The 27,188-nt window shown below is 43.2% G+C and overlaps 1 protein-coding gene across 1 annotated transcript in view; it reads right to left on the bottom strand.

Annotated features, from left to right (window-relative positions):
• The window catches only part of LOC126485023 (uncharacterized), a 220,441-nt gene that overhangs the window by 145,296 nt on the left and 47,957 nt on the right, over positions 1-27,188 (bottom strand). The window contains exon 3 of the mRNA XM_050108628.1: positions 14,770-14,871. Coding sequence (XP_049964585.1) covers positions 14,770-14,871 — 102 coding nt within the window. The remainder of the gene's footprint in view (positions 1-14,769; positions 14,872-27,188) is intronic.

Genomic DNA, 27,188 nt, shown 5'->3' with positions numbered 1-27,188 from the left:
ACGAGGTATCAAGAGAGGAAGGGATGGAGAGAGATGGCGAGAGGAGAGGGAGGATGACCCCTGAAGTGGAGTGGAATTGATGCGGAAGGGTTATAGTACTCAGGAAGGTTAAATAACCAAACAGAATTCTCTATCTGGGAGAAAGATATGTTTGAAGTGGGATAAGATAAGAAGTTTGTACATGTGTAAGTACGTTAGAATGACAGCTTAGGATATGTAAAGGCTTTCGATATGAATGCGGAGGGGTGGAAATTTGATGAGATGTGTTATTATCGGCTTGGGATAGGGTAACGAATGAGGAAAGGAAGGCGGAGTGCATGACGTTCAAGGATTTAATGGCACTGATAAGACTTAGGAGGGTCGGTTGTCCATACAACGTTTGCATTCTGGAGAATGGCTCAGATAAGAGCTTTGTGGGTGAGGATGATAGTGGAGGGGTGCAATCCCCACGTTCGGTCTGTTAGTAGTTTACCGTGGGCTCTCTGTTGAATGGCTAAGAGATGGGCATTCCATATCAGTACCGTTCGAGAAGGAGACCGCAATGCCATACGTGTCATGGATTTCTGCAGGTTGAGGGAGACAGAAATTGCGTATTTTAGGGTGTGGAGCTGGTGGAATGGGAAAGAGGTGCAGGAGTTGGTTAACAGAAGAGAAATTTGGAGGGAATCCACAGTGGTTAACTAGAAGATTGTGTTGGTGTGTGGGTCGGTAAATACGGACTCAGATGACTTGCTAAGCAGAGAGTTGAGTGTGATGGTGCAGTAAAGGGAGGTATAGGAGATAGTTTGAGAGGTTTGATGAAATGTGGGATTTCGAAGATTTGCTGCAATTTAGGATAGCAACCCGCTGAGATGATAGCGTTATAAAAGGCTGCAAAATGTAGCTATCGAAGGTTAGGCGTTATAGAGGGAAAGGTCTACCCGCTATTTCTTACGAGATCCTTACCAAAAACGATAAATTTCATAAATATCGTGTTTGTAAACAGAAAATCATTATGCTGCACATGAAAATGTAGTATAACTTTCCTTAAAACCAACTAATACAAGTAAAAACATTTAATGGGCAGATAAGAAGAGCCAAAATATTAAACTCTGCCCTCTGGCCCATGCTACATAGTGACTAGACACAACATGAGTACTTGCAGAGACATCTAGTCAAGTAATTATAAGTGCCATAAACAAAGTAAGAATCATATTACAATGAAAGATAATCACTGCCCCACTGAAATATTGCTATCTGTCACGTAACAGAGTGGCAGCTCCCGTCGCTACTGGGCGAGTGTAACAATGCTCAAAACCCAGTGCTTCGCGTTGCGAAAGCCGTGCCATTGCTGTGTCTAGTTACAACTTTTATACTCGCTACCATTGCACCCTCTTTCATTAAACGCTACCATACTAAAGTAATTACGGCTCCAACGAAACATAATAAACAAATACAGTGGTTTGATGACAGTTCTAAGTGTTATACTATCCGCTCTTAACCATTCCCAACAAATTTAGCACTGAGAGAGGTGGCGCAGTGTTTAGCCAACTGGACTCGCAATGGGGAGGGCGACGGTTCAAACCCGCGTCCCGCCATCATGACTTAGGTTTCCGGTGATTTCTCTAAATCACTTCAGGTAAATGCCAGTATGGTTCCTGTGAAAGGGCATGGCCAACTTCCTTCCCCATACTTCGTTGTTTGGGCCCCTCCCTCCCAAATCATCGAACCAATATATAAATTTAGCAGAATAGTACCTAGTTATAAAACTATGGTGTAGTGGAACTAAGTTAACCACTTTTTTTCACTATGTCCTACTATTTACATTCAAAGCGATGTTGTAAAATGTAAAAAAAGGACAGTACGTCAAAACTACAACAAAATGTAAATGAAGCCTACCTGCTCGTTTAACAAATTTTGAGGCGAAAGCTGGCGATGGCTATAAATCTCTATGTCTTCTAATGCATCCATGCATAAACTCTGCTGAGAGTTATCTAATGATTCTAAATATCATTTATAGCGCCTACAGAATATTTACTTTGAAAAGGTGCTAACTTCGTATAGCTTTGCTGCTTGCTACTCCAGTGGTACGTTCCTGAGCCGGATAAGGAAACTGCGGTCTATGTGTCCCATTATTGTTTATCACAGGTGTTACACTGAATATTGTAAATACCGGAATGATAAAACTTATATCAGTGGTTAACTATGTTTCTGCTTCATCTCTAAAGCATTTCTGGTGACGTAACTTATATTGATACCTTTTACTTCGAAAAAACATTCCTATGATTTCCGGAATATTGTCCACGTATTTCATGCTGAACTTTATGTGTGACAGGCTCCAGAAGATGCTTCATACCGGCTCTGTAAACGGGCTCCACACCTCATTTGTATAACAGACCATTTTCTCTTATCATTTCATTTATGTCAGATTTTAGATGGGTAAGTTTTGTCATACATGACTCATTATGAATGTCGTGCGAGATAATTTCAGTGCCTTTGGTGTGTAGATGGCCGTATAGACTGAAACTAGTTGACAGAGTTAAAAATCAATACTTTATAGCGGTCTACACGGATTTTTATTGCTGAAATGTGAAGAAAGGTCACTGTGATTCGTCAATTACATTAGAAATTATTAACATCTCAAGTGCTTCAATTGTCTTGTTGTATCACTTCCCCCACGGTCCATGTTTTACGAACATAGAATACTGTGCTGCAGAATTAAATTTTCAGAAGTTTATTGCTCAAACTTGGTCCAACTTTAGATACTAACAGATCTCTTTGGTTTATGAATGCCCTCTTTTATAGGGCTATCCGCTTTTTATGTCCTCCTTGCTTCCTCCAATGTGGGTGTTATACTTCCAAAGTAGCACCCTTCCGTAATTTTGCTTCAGTTTTGGTTACCTATTGTGATGTTAAATTCATCAGTAATCTCAATTGACTTACTCATAGCTTTCCCTCATTCTCCGGTTTACTACGAATCCACAGTGTGTGTTCATTTGTCTGTTCATTCCGTACAACAGATCCTGTGATTCTGCCTCATTTTCAGTGAGAATAACTGTTTTGTCAGCGAATCTTATGACTGATATCACTTCCCCATTAACTTTAACCCCAGTCTTAAATATTTTTTTATTACTATAATTGGTATTAGATACGTAAATTGAACAGCTGAGCCGACGAACTGTTCCTTTAGCTTAGTGCTGTTTCTGTCAGAACTTCTATCATTTTGTACCCTTCTCATTGTCTTGATTTATTCTTATCTTGCCTCCATTATCAAGCGCCGTGAGACCATTGCTTTACTCGTGCCTTCACGTTTCCTAAAGCAAAACTTACAGCTATGTAACAGATTCTGAATTTCCTTTTCCATTTTTCAGTATATTATTCCCGTCAGCAACTTGGGTGCCCTATAAAGAAGTGAAATATGGACGATAAGTAACAAAAACAAGAAGAAAAGCTGCTGAAATGTGCTGCATCAGAAGAATATTCTGAAGATCAAATGGCTTCATCGAATAATTAATGAAGAGGCACTTAATCGAACTGCCGCTGCCACAACTTCACTAAAAACAATCTGGTGGATTTCATCGCTAAGCAATAATGAATCCAGAAACTGGATATGGATTCATGTCTGGAGGCTAAGCAGTGTAGAGAGAGGCAATGGTTTGACACTATATTAAGCTGGTAAAAGTGCATGTATCCTGCAGCAGCACGCAGAGTTGAATGGGCTGGAACAGGAATGGACTGGCATAAAGAGCTGCATCAAACCAGTCATCAGACTGACAACCACGACAGCAAGTGATACCCATGAAACCTACAACATAATAGGGGGGGGGGGGGGTCTAAAGATAGCGAAAGACCCTTGTTATTAAAAGACACAACTACTCTCAACAGGGTAGTCAGAGAGAGAAAGATGGAGGTGTGATTAGATACTCTTGTTCAATCGGGACATGAAAATAAAGTAATATTCTTGTAAAAACGTTATAGTTGTACTATTTCTATTTAATTCCAAAACTATTTGTCACGTAAACAAAGGGAGCTGTTGTGTAAGATTCACATTCACTTGAAAGACTGTTGTGAGCAGTAACATATTTTTCAGCACATGGTGGAGGACGAAGTGTTATGTTCTACACCTACAACTCTAATCTAAATTCATCAGCTGAATTAATATTTTCAAAACAATAATACCGATATTAAATCCTCCATAACTTCTGAAATAATACAGACGCTCCATTGTAAGACGTGTATATTTCTATTGTTTACTGTCAAATCACAATTTATGAAAAATGTTTATATTTTATTAATAGGATTAAGTAGGAATAATTAATATTTGTCGTGTTGGAAATAATTGTGGTAGCAGGGAATGTCTCCACCAAAGTATTGTTGACAAGAGAGACCGCAAATTGATATAATTTTAAAGAGGGCGGGAGAGACCGCGTATGGATACATTTTAAGAAAAGACCGCGAAGGACCGCGCATTGATACATTTTGTAATGATAGCGGGGATTGTCTGCAGCAGAAAGCATTGTTGGCAGGAGAGATGGCACTTTAGCGTTCGTAGGAAGTCAGTAGTAAGCGAGAAGAGAAGCGAGTCGGTAGCAGGTCTGAAGCGAGAGGTTGAGAGGAGCGGTGTGCCTGCCAGCTATTAGCTATGATTTACAACAGATTATAAACGGATGTACATAGACATCAGCTAACTATTATAATAAGAGAAACTCATATTAATGAATTAATTTGTTGAGAAACTCAAGACTACCGAAGGTATGTTTGCGCATTGCTAGTTGTAAGATTATTGTAAAAAGTAATTCCCATTTGAACGTTTGTAAAATCATTTCATTCAGAATATAATTAACTTTTGCCAGCAATATTGCGTTTCTAATTATAATCCATCCCAAAAACCATAAAAGTAATGCTTTGCAAAATTTTATTGTTGTCAAGAAAATGTTTAACTATGAATTGCGTAATTTCAGTCAAATTAATTATAGGATAACGTCAGCTTTGCTATTAAAGAATAACGTCAGCTTTGGTAATAAATATAGCCAGTTATTATGAAATCCCACCAACAGCTAATAGATTATAGTAAAACAGAGTAAGTATATTCATGTCGCAGTTCGATGTAGCAGTCGGATGGCGATCCAGTAACAGTAATAAAGGTAATAAACAGTTTTGGGTTATTGCAGATAACGACCGAGGGCCACGACGACGACACATTCTATGTTTCGTCGAAATAATCAGAAAATCACTTTTAATAAGCAGCAATTAGATTTGTATGCGAAGATAGAGAAAGAGAATAAATTTCAAAGGGAAGATTTCATTTGTTATTATTAAGCAAGGTACAGAAATCCTAAGAAAATGTTACATAGTTAGTTGTAAAAGGGAAGGTTATCAATAACACAAGAGGTATAGAGGAGACGGGAAGGTTTCACCACTTTTGGAAGAATAATAAGTTTAAGATGACAGACTCATAAGAATTCAGTCCTTTTAAATAGAGTAAAAAAAGCCTTTACTTTATCTCTCTAACATGGCAGAGAGGTTTTTGGATGTAGTAGTGGGCGAAGGTATGGTTCATACAATGTTGTTACACATACAGACAAATTTAATATGCTACAGAAAACTTAAAGTTCGCCGTCATGCGGTTTATTTTGTTGTTAAATACATTTTTTACTCTGTTTTGTGACATGACGTCCTTTAAAATGGAGGGGTGAGGGACTTGTTTACATACATGTAACGAGTCACTTGCGAGTGACTTGATGTTTTCGTACTCCACTTAGACTGGAATTACTTACAATTTTTTATGTCAACGAAACGTAAATTGGGAAGGGTGTAAAAATATATGTGATGTCACTCAGGAGCCACGATTGAGGGTTGATTACACAATAAATACCGAGCCGCTAAGATACATTTTGATTTACCAATGTTCACATTGCACGTAGTAACGAGATCTGACAGCACAAGTGAGCTTCACGTCCGTAACCTGGAACTCACAACTTCAATCAAATTGGTCATACTACACAGCTAAAGTACATAACTTGGATTTGTGGGGTACTTGAGGTATACTGAATGGAGTCAGACTACCAGCATAGGTAACGCCACAACATTCAGAGCTACTTGTGGAATGGGCACAGAGGGATGGATATGAGCAGTAACAGGAGTGCGCGCCATTATACCTGTGGTGAGACAAGCGAGGCGCGAGCCGTGTGTAACATGACGAAGGGGGCGGCAGACGCAGAATGGAATCTCGCCTGAACGGCATACAGCCGGTGAGATCTTATCAGGACTCGTGTCTCTCGTGGAGCAGGGCTGCGGGTGCTTCGAACGGACGGACAACTGCCCCCGTGGGGGACGTTAGGCGGAAAACAGCCATGCGTCCGAGACTATAAAGCTTGCGAGATATTGCACAAGAAATAACAGTAATAGAAACGACCGGCGTGTGTCGCAGTATCAGGCCGTAACGACTCGCCACTTGCCGCAGTGCGTAATTGCTATGCGATTCCAGAAACGGGCTTTCTGTCGGTAACACAGTAAAGTATACTTGGAGGACTGTGCGAAGAAGGGACTTCGTCGGCTCTAGCGAATACCTGCGGGAATTTGTTTAAATGACATTGTAATATGAGCAATTTGTGAAATTCTGTAGCAAATGGAGATGCATGACTGCACAATAGGGATAGTGCTTTTGATCAAGGGAAGCTGGATGATAGTCTAAAATACTAAATTAAGATACAATAGCTCGGAAGACAATTATGTGTGAGAGTTCTAGGGGAAAGAAAGGAATAAGCAAAGTGTATGAGGGCAGACTGGTAGATTAGGTCTTATACACCAAATCTGAGAAGTTCACAGCAAAGGGAGATGCATTATTGTTTCGCTGATCAGAAGAATGCTTTGGATTAATTGGAACGGATAGTAAAGTTTGAAATATTTAATTAAGAAAATGGACAGCCAGAGGGGAGGATATTTAAAACGGAGAGTTCAGCATAAGAAATCGAATAGAAACGCAATTAAGACGTTCGCTACATTATTGTTGCGTATGTCCAGCCCTGCTTAACATGTATAATGAGCGACTAGTAGATGACATCTTCCATACCAAAACTTTTAAATCCTTCGCTGAAGGAAGTAACAGGTTTGCTTCGCCGACAGGGGAAATACTTCCAATGAAGTGAAGTGGATGAAAAGATTCAAAACGTTACATTAAGCAACAGTAGACTGGAAGGACAGGTGATTGATACGGGAAGTGCTTCAGAAACAGAGAGTTCAGGATAAAGAAACGGATAAGAGAAGTGTTTAAAGGAAATGTGCAACAACATTGTGTCATTTTCTTGCCTACTTTCATATAGATGGTGACAAACGTGTAGGTGACGACTTGTAAACAAAATGTGGGATGATTATAGATGGATGGAGAGTGGGAGTTACTAAGTCTGCAGCTAATCAAGTGTTACTACTAAACAAGTCTTACTGTCTGAAGAAGATTATCAGAAAATGGCAGTACGAAAAACAGAGCAACCATTTCAGTACTCACAAAAGTAACGGAAATAACAATACAGTCCAGTACTAGTGTTAGGGAAAACGGTTTTAACTACAGTTATTTAGGATGAATGCCTACAGCAGATGGAATTTGCACACAAAGAAATAAAGAAACGTAACTAGGGCATAAGGAATGGAAGGCCTTAAAAGAATACAAGGATTTGAACAGGAATTGGTACCAGTAAGGTAATAGCAAAATTCAGACGATGAACTACAGTCATACATAGTTCAAAAATTTAATTGCGAAGAAAAAGATGAGAAATTACGGAATCATTAAATCCTGGCTTTGGAAAAAAATGCACTAAACTAAATTAGGAGAAACAATAAACTGTGACGAGGGATATGAAAAAGAGAAGGAAAGACAACTTCACCTTTATATAAAGGGTGTAAAAGAACTATGAATAAAGAACTCTAATGTGTTTAGAAGAGATAAACATTAACCCTTTCCTGTAAGAAAAATGAGACAGATGCAAAATTTACCCGCTACATATCTATGATTTTATGCTAGTGATATCCAGAAGAGGTGTTCCGAACGGCGTGTGATGAATGCCTACCATCTATTTCTTAGGGTTAATCGCCGATATGCAGAAATTTTCCACGTGACTGTCCACATTAAAATGCCAGATAGTGAAAGATTAATCTGCCAAATTCGATAGCATTTAAGTAACGACATTTTTGAAGAGGTGAAATTGTTGCTTATTGGAGTTAAACATGTTAACTGTCTACGTTTTGGCTCTCGAAATACTCAGATGCAACTTATAACATTAAGAAACGCCGGTCGGTTTGGCCGAGCGGTTCTAGATGCTTCAGTCTGGCACTGCGCGACCGCTACGGTGGGAGGTTTGAGTCCTGCCTCGGGCATGGATGTGTGTGATATCCTGAGGTTAGTTAGGTTTAAGTAGTTCTAAGTTCTAGGGGACTGAAGACCTCAGATGTTAAGTCCCACAGTGCTCAGAGCCATTTGAACCATCTGATTAAGAAACATATGTACCTGAAAATATGAAAGACAATGTAGGTTTACCGATTTTTGTAAGTACTTCTCTTTCCGTACGCTGCTTCAGTCGTCTTTGTACTCGCTTTTCCCCGTTACTCGAGATCGGTCTTGCCAATCAAGTGGGGTCGTGCTGAAAGGCGCCAGTAATCCCACCTTCCATGAGATCTTCTATTATTACCAAGCTCTGCAGAGCGTCTTTTCTCTGCCTGTGTTTTCTCATACTTTTACTATGCCAGTGGGAAAGACCACGCTGAGAACCGAGTTGCGTGAGCTTTACTGTCACTTTGGTTACGGTTGATGTTTGGCATCCCAACTACCTTTCCTACTTTCCTAAACGTGGATGAATGATAGAGTGTATGAACCGCCATGTAATTACAAACACATGCACGTTAACGACTATCGCTGTACTTGATCGGATCAGCCTTGTAGCAGGTCCTGCGAATAGACGTGAGTTCCAATTTCAAAGACGGCTTGAGGCGCCACTCTGGTGAGTCATTAATTTTTCTCGATTCTTCAATGTGTGGACTCACACGATTGGCTCCCTCAGACCCACGCGGAACTCATTTGCGTATTCAAATTTTAGAAAACGAACTGCATAAAAATTTTGAGTAAATGGAACCTGGTACTGTTTATTCTGCTTATGATAAAACCAGTCTTCTGTTCTACTGAAAAATTAGTGTTGTCGATTGGTTGGTTCACCCACTCCAACATTTGCCGTCTCTGTTCACGGAGGCGAGGCAGGTTGGACTTCGTGCGGAGCTGGGAATCGGTGGGTAGTCACTGTGTTGTTGTCTGATGCGGGACCCACGAGATGTGAGGAACGAATTTTTGACTTCATACTAGTTACCTTGCCCGATATACATCACGAACGCTCAGCTCCGTCTGCGGCACAAGGGAATTTATCAGTGAAAAGGACCTACGGAAAATCCACAAGAAAAATTACATCCCACGGAAAAATCAATTATCAATATTTGGATCTTCTCGACATTTTGCCGGCCGGAGTGGCCGACCGGTTCTAGGCGCTGCAGTCTGCAACCGCGCGACCGCTGCGGTCGCAGGTTCGAATCCTGCCTCGCGCATGGATGTGTGCGATGACCTTAGGTTAGTTAGGTTTAAGTAGTTCTAAGTTCTAGGGGACTGGTGACCTCAGATGTTAAGTCCCATAGTGCTCAGAGCCATTTGAACCATTTATCGACATTTTATAAATAGTGGGCGGTTTTCAGTCTGTACCGTTAGTAAGCGTCGTCTTCACTGAGGCTTAGCTTCTTCATATTACGTTTGATATTTCTCAACCAGCAGGTTTGAGGTCCACCTCTCCTCTTAGCAGCCACGTAAAGTGTCTTTTTCATGACAAGTCCTTCATGTCTGCGTCATATGTGTCCGTACCATTTCAGCCTAGATTCCGAGAGATTTACATTTATTGGGACGGCGTTATAATCGAGCAGTCCACGGGTGTTCTGCCAGTTTATGGTCCAACGTACACAATATTTCGGCGATGGGGGATGTCGCGATCGCACGTATGCTGAAGAACCTACGTCGTGGGGGCGCACGGACGACTTATACTCTCCCCCCCCGCCCCCCCCCCCCAAACAGAACCCCCAAAAGCAAACACTGCGTCATCGTACCATGTATTATGCTAAGACTTATTCAGTGTCAGGTGATCGACATCCTGATGTTGTCGTTCCTAGAAAACAAAAATGTTTAACTCTTGGCAGTTTGGCGTTATCAAGCTTGATATCTGCGGTTTGTGCGGTGTTGGGGTTGAAACTGCATAGACATGCATGTACGCCAATAGAACATCGAGTTATACGTCTTGAGCATAAGAGGATGACATGGTGGGTGCCTTCTCCCATAAGTGGGCATTCAGCAGAACACTATGGTATATACAACAATACTGTCAACAACAGCTCAGCTTTTAATTATTTTGTTGAAGATCGTTCAAGATTCATAAAGACCAAATTTTATTGAAGCTGAAGTAATAATGTACAAAACTTATCAAAGTTCAGCTTACCGGTGTCCCTTACATGTCAGTCACAATTACCGCTAATACGATTCCGTCAATGTAGGTTTGGACTGCCTAACGACTGAACCATTGGAATGTTAAATACATTGAACGGACATCATTATACACTTGGTGTTTCTACTAGAGGCAATGAACTTCCGATTACAGCAGTGGGCCTGCATTTTCATAATATTGATGAGGAATGCCGTGATGACTGATTGACTAACGTACTAAAATGGTCAGTAACTAGAACCACTCTGCGAGTGCAAGAGATACTCATCCACGAAATGATTTAGTTACATGAAAAGGAGGGGCTGCTGTTTCAACAGTTCAGCATAAACAGAACGAAATTTTCACTCTGCGCCTGAATATGCGCTGATATGAAACTCCCTGCAGATTACAACTATGTGCCGGACAGAGACTCAAACTTGGGACTTTGTCTTTCGCGGGCAAGTGGTCTATCGACTGAGCTACCAATGTACGACTCACGACCCGTCTTCAGCGCCTGAATTCTGCCAGTACCTCGTCCCTTACATTCCAGACCTCAGTTACTGAAGAGGTATTGGAGGAATTGAAGCCGTGAGTCGTGCTTGGGTAGCTTAGTCGGTAGAGCACTTGCCGAGGAAGGCAAAGGTGAGTTCAAGTGTAGGTCCGGCCCGCAGTTTTAATCTGCCAGGAAGTTTCAATACAGGATGAGTTACAAGGACATGGAAGGGGGGAAAAAAAAAAGTTTGTGAATAGAAATACATCGGAAAAACTGATGTGCTATAGATCGACGCTATGAATGTGGAACTGATTTCTGTTATTCAGTCAGAAAAACTGAAAAATATGGCGAAGTGGGCGGACTCCACAAGCAGATTTTCAGTCACTATATTTTCTGGCGGTTCCGACTGGCCGCGGCTCTGTACGTAGTCTTCAAAATGGTGTTTGTAATAGAGGTGCGTTCCATGCAAAGAGCTGTTATCGAGTTCCTTTGGCGGAAAACAATTGCTGATACTCATAAGTGCTTGTAGAGCGTCTACAGACACCTGGCAGTGAACAAAAGCACGGCAAGTCGTAGTGAGAGGTGTCTCTCATACTCTCAACAAAGTCGCGCAAACGTGCCATATCTCCCGCGTGCTGGCCGGACACACGTGACTGTAACTCCAGCAGTGCTGGAAGGCGCGGACACTCCGTCCGGTGTGATCGACGGATCAAAACGTAATACCACTTTGGTCATCTGGACGTCTCTGTTAGTAGTGCTGACTCACTCGTCCACCAGTCGGGGTACTCGAATATACAGGGTGAGGCACTAATTATTGCCACCTAGAATAACTGCGAAAGTATGATAGTAGTTGAAAAGTTTGTGGGACAAATGTTGCATGGGACAACAGGGGCCATAATATGAGGTTGGTTTTCTGTTACTATGTGGGGTCGCGTCAGCAATATAAAGGTCAAATATGTTATTTTAAATGGTTTCCTACAGTTTGGTAATTATTTTCTGATAGAGGCTATCGAGACAAATGCCATGATGTGTAACAATAAGGTGTTTACAGATCAACGAAGGTCAGAAAGGTGGCATGAATGTCCATTTAGAGAAGCTTTCGAAGTGATTACAATTGGTATCAACGCAGTGCTGCAATCTTCTTGAGATGATTGCAGCACTGCATTGATACAAATGGTCATCACTTCGAACACCTTCTGTAAAAGGACGTTCATGCCACCTTTGTGACCTTCGTTGACGTTCAAAGGCCTTACTGCTTCAAATCACTGGACTCGTCTCGATAGCCGCTATAAGAAAATAAGTACCAAACTATAGCATCCCGTTAAAAGAAAAGTTGACCTTCATACCTCTAAAGGGACCCCACCTAGCAAAAGATCCGGCAGACGTGGCCGAGCGGTTCTAGGCTCTTCAGTCCGGAACCACGCTGCTGCTACAGTCGCAGGATCGAATTCTGCCTCGGGCATGGGTGTGTGTGATGTCCTTAGGTTAGTTAGGTTTAAGTAGTTCTAAGTTCTAGGGGACTTATGACCTAAGATGTTGAGTCCCATAGTGCTCAGAGCCATTTGACTGATGACCTCATATGTTAAGTCCGATAGTGCTTAGACGCAATTTTTGAATCTAGCAACAGGAAACCAACGTCATATTATGGCCCCCGATGTCTCATGCAAGTTTTGTCCAACAAACGTTTCAGATCCTGTCATACTATCGGAGTTATTGTTGGTGACACTAGTTAATGACTCACCCTGTATATGCCCACTGGGATCCTCGCCACCTCGAACAACGAAGGACCATCTGTGCGGAAGTGCTTGCCCATTATGACGCTGATGGTGACAATTGATGTCAAACATCCTTGCAGGCGGTGAGACATGGGTTCGTACTTCAGCTGGAAACAAAGTGCCATGTCGTGGAGTGGCGCCACACCACCTCTCCACCAAAGAACCACTTCAGAGCCGCACCGTCAGACGGTGAAGTAGTGGCGACGGCCTCATGGGACTCTAAATGGTTTACTCCGTTCAGTGTCCTCTCTTAGGGTGCGTTTGCCAACTCTAAAGTGTTATGTGCTTTCGTAAGAAAATTGGAGGAACGTTTTAGGCATGTTCGTCGCCATAAAAATGCAAACGAACTTTTTCTTGTGACTCTTCAGGCTTTCCCGGAGGATATGTTGTAAATAGAATTCTGCAGAATGAAGATACGAAGACACCACCTTGGCCTTCTTGCCGTACTTTGGTGCCATGTCGTCAAGAATCGGAAGTGTCCTCGAAAGATATGACATCAAGTGTGTTGTCCGACCATCTGCAAAACTGTGGAACCTGTTAGGTTCGGTTAAGGATGGTCTCGGTCTGAGGAAACGTGGCATGTGCGAGATTCCTTGTCAGTGGGGGGCGGCATATACATGTCAGACATGTCGCTGAGTACAAGAATGTTGCGATGAACATCAGCGTCATACACGCCTCCGCCAACCGGAGAAGTCGGCAATTGCAGAACACTGTCTGAACACAGGACATCACATGATTTATGAAAAGACGGAAGTTTTATCCCCAGTATCCTCTTTCTTGGATTGCGTCATTAATGAAGCATTACATACCCGTAGAGCTGATAACCCTATCAACAGGGATGGGGGATTTCAATTGAGTACAGCCTGGAACCCTGCATTGGCTACTGTTAAATCACGACGAGAAAGCAAAGAGCTTTCGATAATAGACCCGTCATAACTCTGGCAGCATGTCAGTAAACAGCGTCAGCGCACGCGTAGAACAGCAGCTCTGCGTTTCCCGGCAGAGGGCGTTTGAGTCTGGCGCCATCTATCTGCAAATTTTTGCGCATGCGTGGTTCTCGCGCCTGCGCAACCTTCACGCGCTTGCTCTATATACAGCGGCGTCGACATGCGGATCTTGTCAGTCGTACCTAGCCACCAGCGAGGTTCAACCACCTGATGATGTCGGACAGTTGCTCCGAGGAAATATTGTGGGATTTGCACAACGTCATCCGGCGGCACACCCGTGAAGACTATTTAGAACTTTTTATTCTCCGTGACCACGCACGGCCTCCCACAACTCTGCGCTCCCGAGAGGAGCTTGCTAAATTTCATTGGACTTTTCTTCCTTAACCACCCTACAGCCCTTATGTCGCACCTCTCGACTTCCATCGGTTTGGTCTAATGAAGGATACACTTCTTCGGAGCAGTGTGTGGATGATGGGGAGGGTAATGATGCAACAAGACGTTGGATCCAACGTCGATCAATGGAGTGGTACCCCTGCGGCGTATAGGTCCTCCTACTAGGCCGTCCAACTGAATGCAAATTGTGTTGAAAAACAGTGTTTTCTAGTCAAAAGGGAAGGGAATAATATGGTGTATTGGAATTTTGAATAAAACCAAAGTACTTTTACAAAAAAAGTGTTGCATAATTACAATTCACTGAGGAAGACGAACTGTGTGTGAAAGATAACTAAGATGAGTGGAAGTGCGAGAAGAGACAGATTATCAGAAACGCTTAATGCAAAATATTTTCATTCGGAGCAGCGTGTTAGCAGATCACAAGAAGCTGTCGTATTGGTACAAATTGTAGAGAGTGACATAAATTGTAAAAAAAGTCAAATGTAGCTTCCTGTATTACTAACGACGACGACATCTTTAGGAGAGACAGCTAGAGATAGCAATCATTACAAAATAGCACGACTTCAAATAATCCTACAACTTGATGAGAACCAAATAAGGAACACTGCATCAACAAATTGGTGATCGAATAGACGTTTAAATTAAACCAGATACAGCTATAATTTGAATGCAGAGATAGGAATTACCTGCTGACTTCTGACATGCGCTGTGAAGAATCGGTCGTCGCTGCTGTATGTGGCCAGACCCACAGTGAGGAGCCGGTAGTCCTTACGACGAATCCAGGATACCTGAAACATTAATAGTAGGTCGGTTACAACATCTAATAGAGATCTAGGTACTACTTAATGTACGTCAGTTGAGGCAATTCCACTTTATATTATTAAACGAAAGCTGGTTGGTTCAAATGGCTCTGAGCACTATGGGACTCAACTGCTGTGGTCATCAGTCCCCTAGAACTTAGAACTACTTAAACCTAACTAACCTAAGGACAGTACACACATCCATGCCCGAGGCAGGATTCGAACCTGCGACCGCAGCAGCCGCACGGCTCCGGACTGCGCGCCTAGAACCGCGAGACCACCGCGGCCGGCAAACGAAAGCTGTTATAATTGGCCGTAAGCATTTACTTCCAACGTGCTACCGAAGCTTTAATGTTACGAAATGTACCACGCGTTTATTAGATGATTGTACGACATTCGCTCTGAGAACTGTTTGGTCCCTTACGCTGTAAACATCTTTACATTTCATCAATTAACAACAATTCCTTAGTGATTGTAAAGAGGAATTACGGTCGAGAAAGGTGAATATTCAACATGACAAATACCCTCTTCTCCTCTTTTATCCAGACCTATCACACAGTGTTATACACCTGCTTCTTAAGAGAATAAGTGTTTGTATGATCTCTTTAGCCACAGTTCCCTTTCAATTTTTCTCATGTGACGGACAGTAGTCTTAGGTTTCTAACAACCACAGTATCTATAATTCATGCAGTCAGTCTGGCAACAGAACGGATCATCCGATGATAAGTTATCCGGTAAAGTCGTATAGACCACACGTGAAAATTTAACACGATCGTCAGCTGCTGACCGTAAATCGACAGACGTAGAATCAGTGTTTCCCGTCGGGATATGATTGCTAGTAGCACAGAACTGTTTTCCGTTTGTGATCGCTGACATGTACTGTTTAAATTCTGCATGTCATAGCAACATCCTGCACTGACACATAAAGGGGTATGCTTGTTGACGATAAAGCAACTGTTTGTTATGTAGATGAGTGTAACATCGTTCTACTCAGCTGATAATCTGATGAACTGACAATAACACACCTACACGATTTATATCCCAATAGATCCATTAACTAGTGACTGTCATAGACACTGTGTTCATGCAGGAGTGCATCGTCCAGATAGGATAAAGCGCGTGTCATTGTTCTAAAGCACGAGAAATAATGTCTACTGACATACTGTAATCAAAATGAATATGCCGGCAACAATTTACAGTGGTAATTACAGATGAGATATCGTTTTCAGATGAACAGCATTATTGCTTAGTAATAAACGCACGCATTGTAAGAAGTATTTCATGGTAGATTACTGTTACTTTCTTCGACTTTACGGGTTCAGAAGGTTGAAATTGTAGTATTTCGATAGTTGGCTAAGGAAGCAGTGAAATCCATCCCTTGCAAGTACACATTCTTCGCTGCAATATGGAGCTTCTGGTGTACAGTCTCACAAAAATTCACCTTAACTCCTTCACCAGTTTACTAGAATAGTTCTTCCGCTGAAATTATTTTAGCTGGTATGAATTCCCATGGGGTATCCTAATTCTTATATAACGTAACTGTTACACAGCCTTGATTAATTAATTATGATGTTTAACTTTTACTTCATTCTCTGCAACTACTTGCTCTGTTGTTTCAATTCATGATATCCTTAATGTGAAATTTTCCTACGCACTAGGCCTAAGACATCTGTGAACCTTAATCTTACTTTGACGATTACATTTTTACTCTATTACCGAATACTTTTTTCACTGCTTTCAGTGGTTATCTGACAACTTGTATGACATAGTTAGAAAAATCTTCCAAAACAGCCAGATAAATGCCATTTGCAATAGTGTCCGAAACATCGAAGAATTTGGCACACTGACAATAGTGTCACGTACGCAGAAGAATTCAGTTGACTGTGACAACTGCCGCGCGGAAGCCAGCACTCACATTTAGTGAAATATAAACTTAAGCCAGACTGCAGGCTGGTGATAGATGTATCTACGCTTCTGACAAAATACTGAGCTTTCGGAACGGGTATCTCCAACAAGACAGTGCAATAGCCTTATACTCCCTCTGCTTCGTCATGTACGTTATGTTAGCTTCGGAGCGCAAACAAGCGAGACGTGAAACATATCCGTACTTTTGAAAGATATGCCCCTAGAAAAATTTGCAGACCGAGAAAATGCTGAGGACCTAGGGGCAGGAGAGTTCTTCAAACTGTAAAGCTGCCGTGGCGATCCCACAAGGCAACGTTTCTTAACAGCGGGATCCTACAATAGACTGGACACGCTATTAAATAGTCATTAAATGACCAAAGAGTTATACGAGAAAACTGTATGTAACAGAAGACCATTGAAAATCTAGAAACGGGTGGATAGTCGGTGTAACGAACAACAAACCTTTGTAATTTGCATTAACTGCAGAGGAACTGATATTGTGTTGAGTGGAGGCCATTAGTCGTGACACTACCAATCCAATGGAAATGATAGTGAAGAAGATTAATAAGTAAGCTGAATAGTCTCATGTTCAGAAATGAGAAGGAACGAAATGTTTTACTGGTAAAATAATTTGTTAAATCCAGAAGTTGACAGCAAAATTTGTCGAAACCAGATGTCGACAATAAAGAAACATTTATGCTATCTTACCTATAGAAAGTTTTTTACCTAATAAGAAAGCGTTACTGACTACCACAGATTTTCCTCACTACCGGTGCCTATAACACTTAAAAGTCTCCTTCGTTTGATTACGTCATATGCTAGCCTCTTAAATGCCAACGACCTTAGCACATTGATAAAGAACGTTCCCGTCAGATCACCAACATTAAGCACTGTCGGGCTAGGCTAGCACTTCAAAGCATGACCTTCAGGGTCAGCGAAGCACAGTTCGCAAGCAAAGAGTCCTCAGCCATTGTGAGGTCAAATGAGTAGCTAATTGAGTGAGAAGTAGCGGCTCCGGTTACGAAAACCGTCAACGGCTGGGAGAGCCGTGTGCTGAACACGTGCCCCTCCACACCACTGTCCAGGAAGGTGTCGCCTGAGGATGGCACGGCGGTCGGTCTGAACCGTTGTGCCGAGGCCTGTTAGGACGGAGTTAACTTAGTCTCTTTAAATGTGAAGCCGTGCAATTGAATACAGCTTTGCTCGGTTTATTGATCTATAACAGAAGTACGAGGGTGAGTCAAATGAAAACTTTAAATATTTTAAAAATGTTATTTATTGTGCAGAAGCGGTACAAAGCTGTATCACTTTTCAACATAATCTCCCCCACGCACAATTCAAGTCCTCCAGCGCTTACAAAGTGCATAAATTCCTTCAGAAAAAAATTCTTTAGGTAGTCCGTGCCACCACTCGCGCACCGTATGGCGTACCTCTTCATCAGAACGGAGCTTCTTCCCTCCCACTGCGTCTTTGAGTGGTCCAAACATATGGAAATCATTTGGAGCAAGGTCTGGTGAGTATGGTGGATGAGGAAGATACTCAAAATGCAGCTCTGTGATTGTTGCAACTGGTGTGCGGGCAGTGTGGGACCTTGCATTGTCATGTTGCAAACGGACACCTACTGACAGCAGTCCACTTCGTTTTTGATTTGGTTGCAGGCCGCAGATGATTTTTTAGGAGATCTGTGTAAGATGCACTGGTGACAGTGGTCCGTCTAGGCATGTAATGCTCAAAAATGACGCCTTTTTTGTCCGAAAAGAGTGTCAGCATAACCTTCCCTGCCGTTAGTTCTGTTTGAAACTTCTTTGGATTTGGTGATAAGGAATGGCGCCATTCCTTGCTCGTTCTCTTCGTTTCCGGTTGGTGGAAGTGAACACAGGTTTCGTCCCCAGTAACGATTATAGCAAGGAAGCCATCACCATCTCGTTCAAAGCGCCGAAGAAGTTCTTTACAAGCCAAGCATCTACACGTCGTTCTCTCATTTCAGGAGTCAGCTTCCGTGGCACCCACCTAGCAGACACTTTGTGAAACTGGAGCACATCATGCACAATGTGGTATGCTGACCCATGAATTATCTGTAAACATGTTGCAATGTCATTCAGTGTCACTCAGTGGTTTTCCTTCACTATGGCTTCAACTGCTGCCATGTTCTGTGGAGTCATAACACGTTGTGCCTAACATGGACGTGGAGCATCTTCCATTGAAGTCACACCATTTGCGAACTTCACACTCTATTCGTAGAGTTGCTGCTGTGACAAACACGCATCACCGTACTGAACCTTCATTCGTCGATTAATTTCATAGGTATCACGGCTGCACTACGCAAAAACCGGATAACAGAACGCTGTTCTTCCCAGGTACAAGTCGCAAATGAGGCGGCCATCTTTATACTGATACTGCGACGGTTTGTGTGCATCTGCACTATGCTGGCACCTACAGGCCATCCTGCATGCTAATTGTAGCACGCTTACCAACTTACAGGATAACGGAGCGAAAGTTCTATTTTTTATTACAAATTTAAGATTTTCATTTGACTCATCCTCGAAGAAAATCTCTGCACACTACAACTATAGGTATTTGATAAAGTAACTTTGCCCCAGGAAATGCAACTTCCTTAATGCTTTCACTACTATTCCCATTTGAACTTTGTATCTTCTCTCACATTATTAAATTCTTCAGTACTCCATTACTCGACATTACGTTCCCTCACACACATGTACGCCGGCTGGCCGACGTGGCCGAGCGGTTCTAGGTGCTACAGTCTGGGACCGCGTGACTGCCACGGTCGCAGGTTCGAATCCTGCCTCGGGCATGGATGTGTGCGATGTCCTTTGGTTAGCTAGATATAAGAAGTTCTGAGTTATAGGGGACTGATGACCTCAGATGTTAAGTCCCATACTGCTCAGAGCCATTTGAACCATTTGTACGCCCGTCGTGGCGCCTAACTTTAAGTCTATAGCCACAATGTCAATAGGGTTAGCCACACTGTCTGTAGAATTTCGCACATTTTCTGTACATTTACAGTTCCCTTGAGAATCAAATTGGTAGGAAACGTTCCAAATAAGTCTCTGCTGCTCGAGAGTGGCTTGCACTATTTTACTCGCCGCTCTGTCGCTGGCTGTGAACAGTGGGCACCGTCAGGACGATGACGAAGCGATTAGTAGATAACAGCGACTCACACGAAGCTTTAATCAGCAGACGTACTCCGTTGGTATATTGATAATTTTCACTTATGGACCGTCTGACAGCATCTGAATAAATCACAATTTTAGTGCCATACGCGTTTCGCCTTTATTTTCTGCAAGGCATCATCAGTGGCCTTGAATATGTACATATGTTAGCTATTTTATCTACATTTTTGTCACTGTGCCTATAGGTAAATAAAATAGCTAACATATGTACATATTCCAGGCCACTGATGATGCCTTGCAGAAAATAAAGGCGAAACGCGTATGGCACTAAAATTGTGTTTTATTCAGATGCTGTCAGACGGTCCATAAGTGAAAATTATCCATATACCGTAGTATTACGCGCAACTGAGGAGGACAGGACCACAAAAGTTGAAGATGTACTCCGTTGGTTTTGCAGAATTTTTTAAATTGCTACTAAGATACACTGACGCTGTAGTGTTTATCTTAAGGACGCCACCGAATCGGCTGAGTACAGAAATATCCGTGCAAATGGCTCTGAGCACTATGGGACTCAACTGCTGAGGTCATTAGTCCCCTAGAACTTAGAACTAGTTAAACCTAACTAACCTAAGGAAATCACAAACATCCATGCCCGGGGCAGGATTCGAACCTGCGACCGTAGCGGTCTTGCGGTTCCAGATTGCAGCGCCTTTAACCGCACGGCTACTTCGGCCGGCTATCCGTGCAGCTAGCAAGTTTGTTTACATATAAATGAGAAGGTTGAAAAAGTCCGACAACCAGCTGCAAAACATTTACCAGTGGGCAGAAATTCTGAAGTACGCTAAGTGTAATTTGGCTGCTAACTAAAGCAATGGCTTGGGATAATTCTTGTTTCAGTCAATGTTGTGTATGACAAGAGCAGCTCGGCATCAGGTAACCTAATGTGCCATCATGCGATGCAACAAGACTCACTCCCACTGAAGAAGATATTTTTAGAAATATCGAAACCTAGGTCAACCAAAAACTAGTTCACCGAGGTTATCAATATATTACTACGTCAAGAACCACACTATATGAGAATTTTAGGAAGTTACCAAGTCATGTTCAGAAGCTATTTAGCAGTAAATAGACGATTGCACTTTAGTTACTGTATGTACACTACTGACCATTGAAATAGCTCCACCACGAAGATGACGTGCTACAGACGATAAATTTAACCGACAGGAAGAAGTTGCTGTCATAAGCAAATGGTTAGCTTTTCAGAGCATTCACAAGAGCTGGGCTCCGGTGGCGACACCTACAACGTGTTGACATGAAGGAAGTTTCACACCGAATTCTCATACACAAACAGCAGTTGACCGGCGTTGCCTGGTGAAACGTTGTTGTGATATCTCGTGTAAGGGGAAGAAATACGTACCATACCGTTTCCGACTTTGATAAAGGTCGGATTGTAGACTATCGCGATTGCGGTTTATCGTATAGCGACAATTGCTGCTCGCGTTGGTCGAGATCCATTGACTGTTAGCAGAATATGGAATCGGTGGGATGAGGAGGGTAATACGGAACGCCGTGCTGGATCCCAACGGCCTCGTATCGCTAGCAGTCGAGATGACTGGCATCTTATCCACATGACTGTAACGGATCGTGCAGCCACGTTTCGATCCCTGAGTCAACAGATGGGGACTTTTTCCGGACAACAACCATCTGCACCAACAGTTCGACGACGTTTTCAGCAGCATGGACTATCAGCTCGGAGACCATTCCTGCGGTTACTTTTGACGCTGCAGCACAGACAGGAGCGCCTGCGATGGTGTATTCAACGACCAACCTGGGTGCACGAATGGCAAAACGTCATTTTTTCAGATGAATCCAGGCTCTGTTTACAGCTTCATGATGGTCGCATCCGTGTTTGGTGACATCGCGGTGAACGCACTTTGGAAACGTGTATTTGTCATCGCCATACTGGCGTATCAGCCCGGGTGATAGTATGGGGTGCCATTGGTTACATGTCTCGGTCACCTCTTGTTCGCATTGACGGCACTTTGAACAGTGGACGTTACCTTTCAGATGTGTTACGACCGGTGGCTCTACCATTCATTCGATCCCTGCGAAACCCTTCATTTCAGCAGGATAATGCACGACCGCATGTTTCAGGTCCTGTATAGGCCTTTCTGGATACAGTGCATGTTCGATTGCTGCCCTGGCCAGCACATTCTACAGATCCCTCACCAACTGAAACGTCTGGTCAATGGCGGCCGAGCAACTGGCTCGTCACAATACGCCAGTCACTACTCTTGATGAACTGTGGTATCGTGTTGAAGCTGCATGGGCATCTGCAACCGTACACGCCATCAAAGCTCTGTTTGACTCTATGCCCAGGCGTATCAAGGCGGTTATTACGGCGAGAGTGGTTGTTCTGGGTACTGATTTCTCAGGATCTATGCACCCAAATTGCGTGAATATGCAATCACATGTCAGTTCTAGTATAATATATATGTTCCATGAATACCCGTTTAACATATGCATTTCTTCTTGGTGTAGCAATTTTAATGGTCAGCAGTGTATTAAATACAATATACCGCTTAACATCTTCTACTTCCCTTTCAAGATGAGTTTAAAACTAAAAAGTTTTAAAAAACTAGTAGTTTTCTCCGCAGGTTTTTTGTTGCCCTAATATAAATATCTTTTTCTGTCCTAATTGGTTGAAAATGGTTCAAATGGCTCTGAGCACTATGAGACTTAACATCTACGGTCATCAGTCCCATAGGACTTAGAACTACTTAAACCTAACTAATCTAAGGACTTCACACATCACCCAGTCATCACGAGGCAGAGAAAATCCCTGACCCCGCCAGGAATTGAACCCGGGAACCCGGGCGCGGGAAGCGAGAACGCTACCGCACGACCACGATCTGCGGACTTTCTGCCCTAGTTCCCGCAGTTCTTGAAGTGAATTAGTAATATTTTAGTTCTGTAGATTAAAAGATAATCAACAGGTTTAGTTTAAAATTATTTGTTCACTGTCCTGTAAAACACTGCACCATTCATAATTCAGTCCCACTGTGATTGCTTTTACCGAACACTAGGTAATTCAGTTGAGGACCATCAGCAACAGGAATTCGCCCCGACTGCTGACCACTCCTGTGGATCCTGTCTCGTCTTCAGGAACTAGAGAATCTGTTGACACTCGTCCACTTGACTGCGTGTGGCGTTAGAATGGCAGGTCCAGGCGCCCTGTGCAGGGTGGGCAGGCTCCAGTGAGAACTAAGGGCGTTATATCGATCCCTATAACCACCTAGTTCGAAAAGCGGCCACTTCAATGATACTGACATTAAGCCAGTTGTAGTCAATTCACCTGCTCTGTCCTGTGTCAAGAGGAGGTAGATTCAACAGAGTATGGTCTATTATAGTAGTCGGCAGTTCAGTAATACCCGTACTATGAATAATGGTACCGCTTAGAGAAATGGCAGTAAGGGACAGGAAGGAACACAGTTTGCAGTCAAAGAGTACGTCTGGAGTATTCATTCTACATGCTGAAGACGTTTTTCCCGCAGCCATTGAGGGGACAGGCGCAACCAACTGCAAATTACGACGCACGGAACAAACGATGCCTGTTGTCTGAGCTCTGAGATCATACTTGATAATTCCAGTGAGTGACGGAGAGGGTTGAGAAGCCCACCGTTGCACTCATATTTTCCAACAAATCTTTCAATTTGCTGCATTGTCCCCTGAACTGATCACGGTCCCGTGCTTCTGAGACAAATGTAAGGGTTGACCCAGAGAGACTCTGAACGTTTATTAACAAGATAGATTGCGACCTTCTGAACTTGGGTGTTAGGATTGTGAAATGTAGAGTTAAATGGGTTTGGTGTGTATCACACTTCAGAGGCCCCTGCCCACGAAGCTAACTACATTCGGGGTGCGCGCAAGGAATTATAAAATTAGGCGACTCTCCATTCATTCCTGATAAAGACATCTGTAGGATACCCAGATGTGTCGAAAGGAATGCGCTCCAGAGGCGCAAGTATTAAAACCTAAGAATGAGACAGACGAAGCACTCGCAGATAAGTGCCAGAGCCTGGAGCGCTCCTGAAAAGCAATGAAATTCACATAATATTTGGTACACAAAGATGGTTAGAAACAGAAACTGAGAATGGTGAGGTTTTGGGGGACAATTTAAGTGAATGCCGTAGGGGGAAGATAAAGCGCATGGAGGAGATGTATTTGCCGCAGTAGAAGAAACGCCTTAATCCACTAAGATAGAAACTGAAGCTGCGCGCAAGACTGTTTTTGCAAGACTTACTATCAGGGTTGAGCGTAAAACTCTTATAGGATCAAACTCACCTCCTGATAAATCGAAAACTTCAGAGAAAAGCTCAGTCCGCTGGTACTTAAGTTCTCCAATCGTGCCGTAATCATCTATGGAGACGATAATCATCCAAGAATCAGTTGGGGAAATTGCAGTTTTGTTAGTGATGGTCGTGACAGGAAATCCTGGGAAACATTATTAAATGACGTCTATCAATACTAAATAGAGCTAATAGTTTGGAATCCAAATCATGACAGAGATATACACTCCTGGAAATGGAAAAAAGAACACATTGACACCGGTGTGTCAGACCCACCATACTCGCTCCGGACACTGCGAGAGGGCTGTACAAGCAATGATCACACGCACGGCACAGCGGACACACCAGGAACCGCGGTGTTGGCCGTCGAATGGCGCTAGCTGCGCAGCATTTGTGCACCGCCGCCGTCAGTGTCAGCCAGTTTGCCGTGGCATACGGAGCTCCATCGCAGTCTTTAACACTGGTAGCATGCCGCGACAGCGTGGACGTGAACCGTATGTGCAGTTGACGGACTTTGAGCGAGGGCGTATAGTTGGCATGCGGGAGGCCGGGTGGACGTACTGCCGAATTGCTCAACACGTGGGGCGTGAGGTCTCCACAGTACATCGATGTTGTCGCCAGTGGTCGGCGGAAGGTGCACGTGCCCGTCGACCTGGGACCGGACGGCAGCGACGCACGGATGCACGCCAAGACCGTAGGATCCTACGCAGTGCCGTAGGGGACCGCACCGCCACTTACCAGCAAATTAGGGACACTGTTGCTCCTGGGGTATCGGCGAGGACCATTCGCAACCGTCTCCATGAAGCTGGGCTACGGTCCCGCACACCGTTAGGCCGTCTTCCGCTCACGCCCCAACATCGTGCAGCCCGCCTCCAGTGGTGTCGCGACAGGCGTGAATGGAGGGACGAATGGAGACGTGTCGTCTTCAGCGATGAGAGTCGCTTTTGCCTTGGTGCCAATGATGGTCGTATGCGTGTTTGGCGCCGTGCAGATGAGCGCCACAATCAGGACTGCATACGACCGAGGCACACAGGGCCAACACCCGGCATCATGGTGTGGGGAGCGATCTCCTCCACTGGCCGTACACCACTGGTGATCGTCGAGGGGACACTGAATAGTGCACGGTACATCCAAACCGTTATCGAACCCATCGTTCTACCATTCCCAGACCGGCAAGGGAACTTGCTGTTCCAACAGGACAATGCACGTCCGCATGTATCCCGTGCCACCCGACGTGCTCTAGAAGGTGTAAGTCAACTACCCTGGCCAGCAAGATCTCCGGATCTGTCCCCCATTGAGCTTGTTTGGGACTGGATGAAGCGTCGTCTCACGCGGTCTGCACGTCCAGCACGAACGCTGGTCCAACTGAGGCGCCAGGTGGAAATGGCATGGCAAGCCGTTCCACAGGACTACATCCAGCATCTCTACGATCGTCTCCATGGGAGAATAGCAGCCTGCATTGCTGCGAAAGGTGGATATACACTGTACTAGTGCCGACATTGTGCATGCTCTGTTGCCTGTGTCTATGTGCCTGTGGTTCTGTCAGTGTGATCATGTGATGTATCTGACCCCAGGAATGTGTCAATAAAGTTTCCCCTTCCTGGGACAATGAATTCACGGTGTTCTTATTTCAATGTCCAGGAGTGTATTAGACCTAATGGTAACCACTAGACCTGATCTCTTCGAGGATGCCCAACAGCCGGTTTCAGTGAACATGAAGGAATATATATATATATATATATATATATATATATATATATATATATATATATTGTGTGTGTGTGTGTGTGTGTGTGTGTAGTAAACTAGATGAAAGGCAGTAGTGTGGTATCTCAATGAGGAATTTTTAGCATAGTACTTGCACGTTAGGGAACTATGGCTCATGTTTAAAAGAATGGTTAACTGAGCGCTAGATAGATATATACCCAGTAGAACACTTTAGATTGCTAGAGACCCTTGATTGTATAGAGTCACTGTAAATAAACCTCTAAAGAAACAGAAATTACTGCATAGTAGATGTAAAAAGATGCATAGGGTTATACGTAGGGAGATTTTGAATTAAACGTGTTTGCCTGTATTCAATGGCACCGTACAGAATAATGTCTAATAATCTTCCGCAAAATTTTGGTCGTATATAAGTGCTGTTAGCAGCTCTAAATTTAACACAAAGCACCCGGACATTCAGCTGTATCCCAAACTTTCTTGTGTAAGGCATGAGACCATGTTCCTTACTGCGGTAGTGGTTTGTTTTCCCTGATTTAAAGTGTTAATTTTTTTGTGAGGGTAGTGCTAATGATTTTGTAGATGACTAACGAAGCAAGTATAAGTGCTTCTCCGCGCTTTTTGGAGAACTGGCACCCCACTCAACATCTATTGACAGAGAGCTCTCGAATGATTCATTCTGTCTCTAGTAAAAGAAACGACAGTTAACTTTGTTAGAGATCGATATTTATGTCCAGGTAAGATGTACTGCAACCCCGTCAATATGGAGTCATACGCAAGAAGCAGATGATGTCAAATTCAACGGTTTAAGGGAGAGGAAGAGTGATAGGCTGGGGGATTAGAATAAAAGCAGGTGATTGTGACATAAATGGCTACGTAGTAACTGGACCGCAGATTTTTAGGTCGTGAAAGGAGACTTTCAGGGACCTTTCAGTGCCTTATGTAGGTTATATTAATCTATACACGCCTAAATATTAGCACAAAAATTATACATAAATCAAAATACACTGTTTTCAAATATGAGAGTACTGATATTCATTCAAGAAAACGAAAATGAAAATAAGCACAGTAGCACAACAAAGCAAAGATTGTACTACCTTAATGTTCAGACTGATCCCAAACCTTTTATTGGTTTTTCCAATATATAGGTACACTATAAATAACGTATAGCCACATGACGAAAGACTTGTAATAGGTA

This window comes from Schistocerca serialis, chromosome 6 (assembly GCF_023864345.2).
Source record: "Schistocerca serialis cubense isolate TAMUIC-IGC-003099 chromosome 6, iqSchSeri2.2, whole genome shotgun sequence".
NCBI classification, from domain to species: Eukaryota; Metazoa; Arthropoda; class Insecta; order Orthoptera; family Acrididae; genus Schistocerca; species Schistocerca serialis.
Note: the sequence above shows the minus strand (reverse complement) of the source record. Positions and strands in the feature narration are given on the sequence as shown.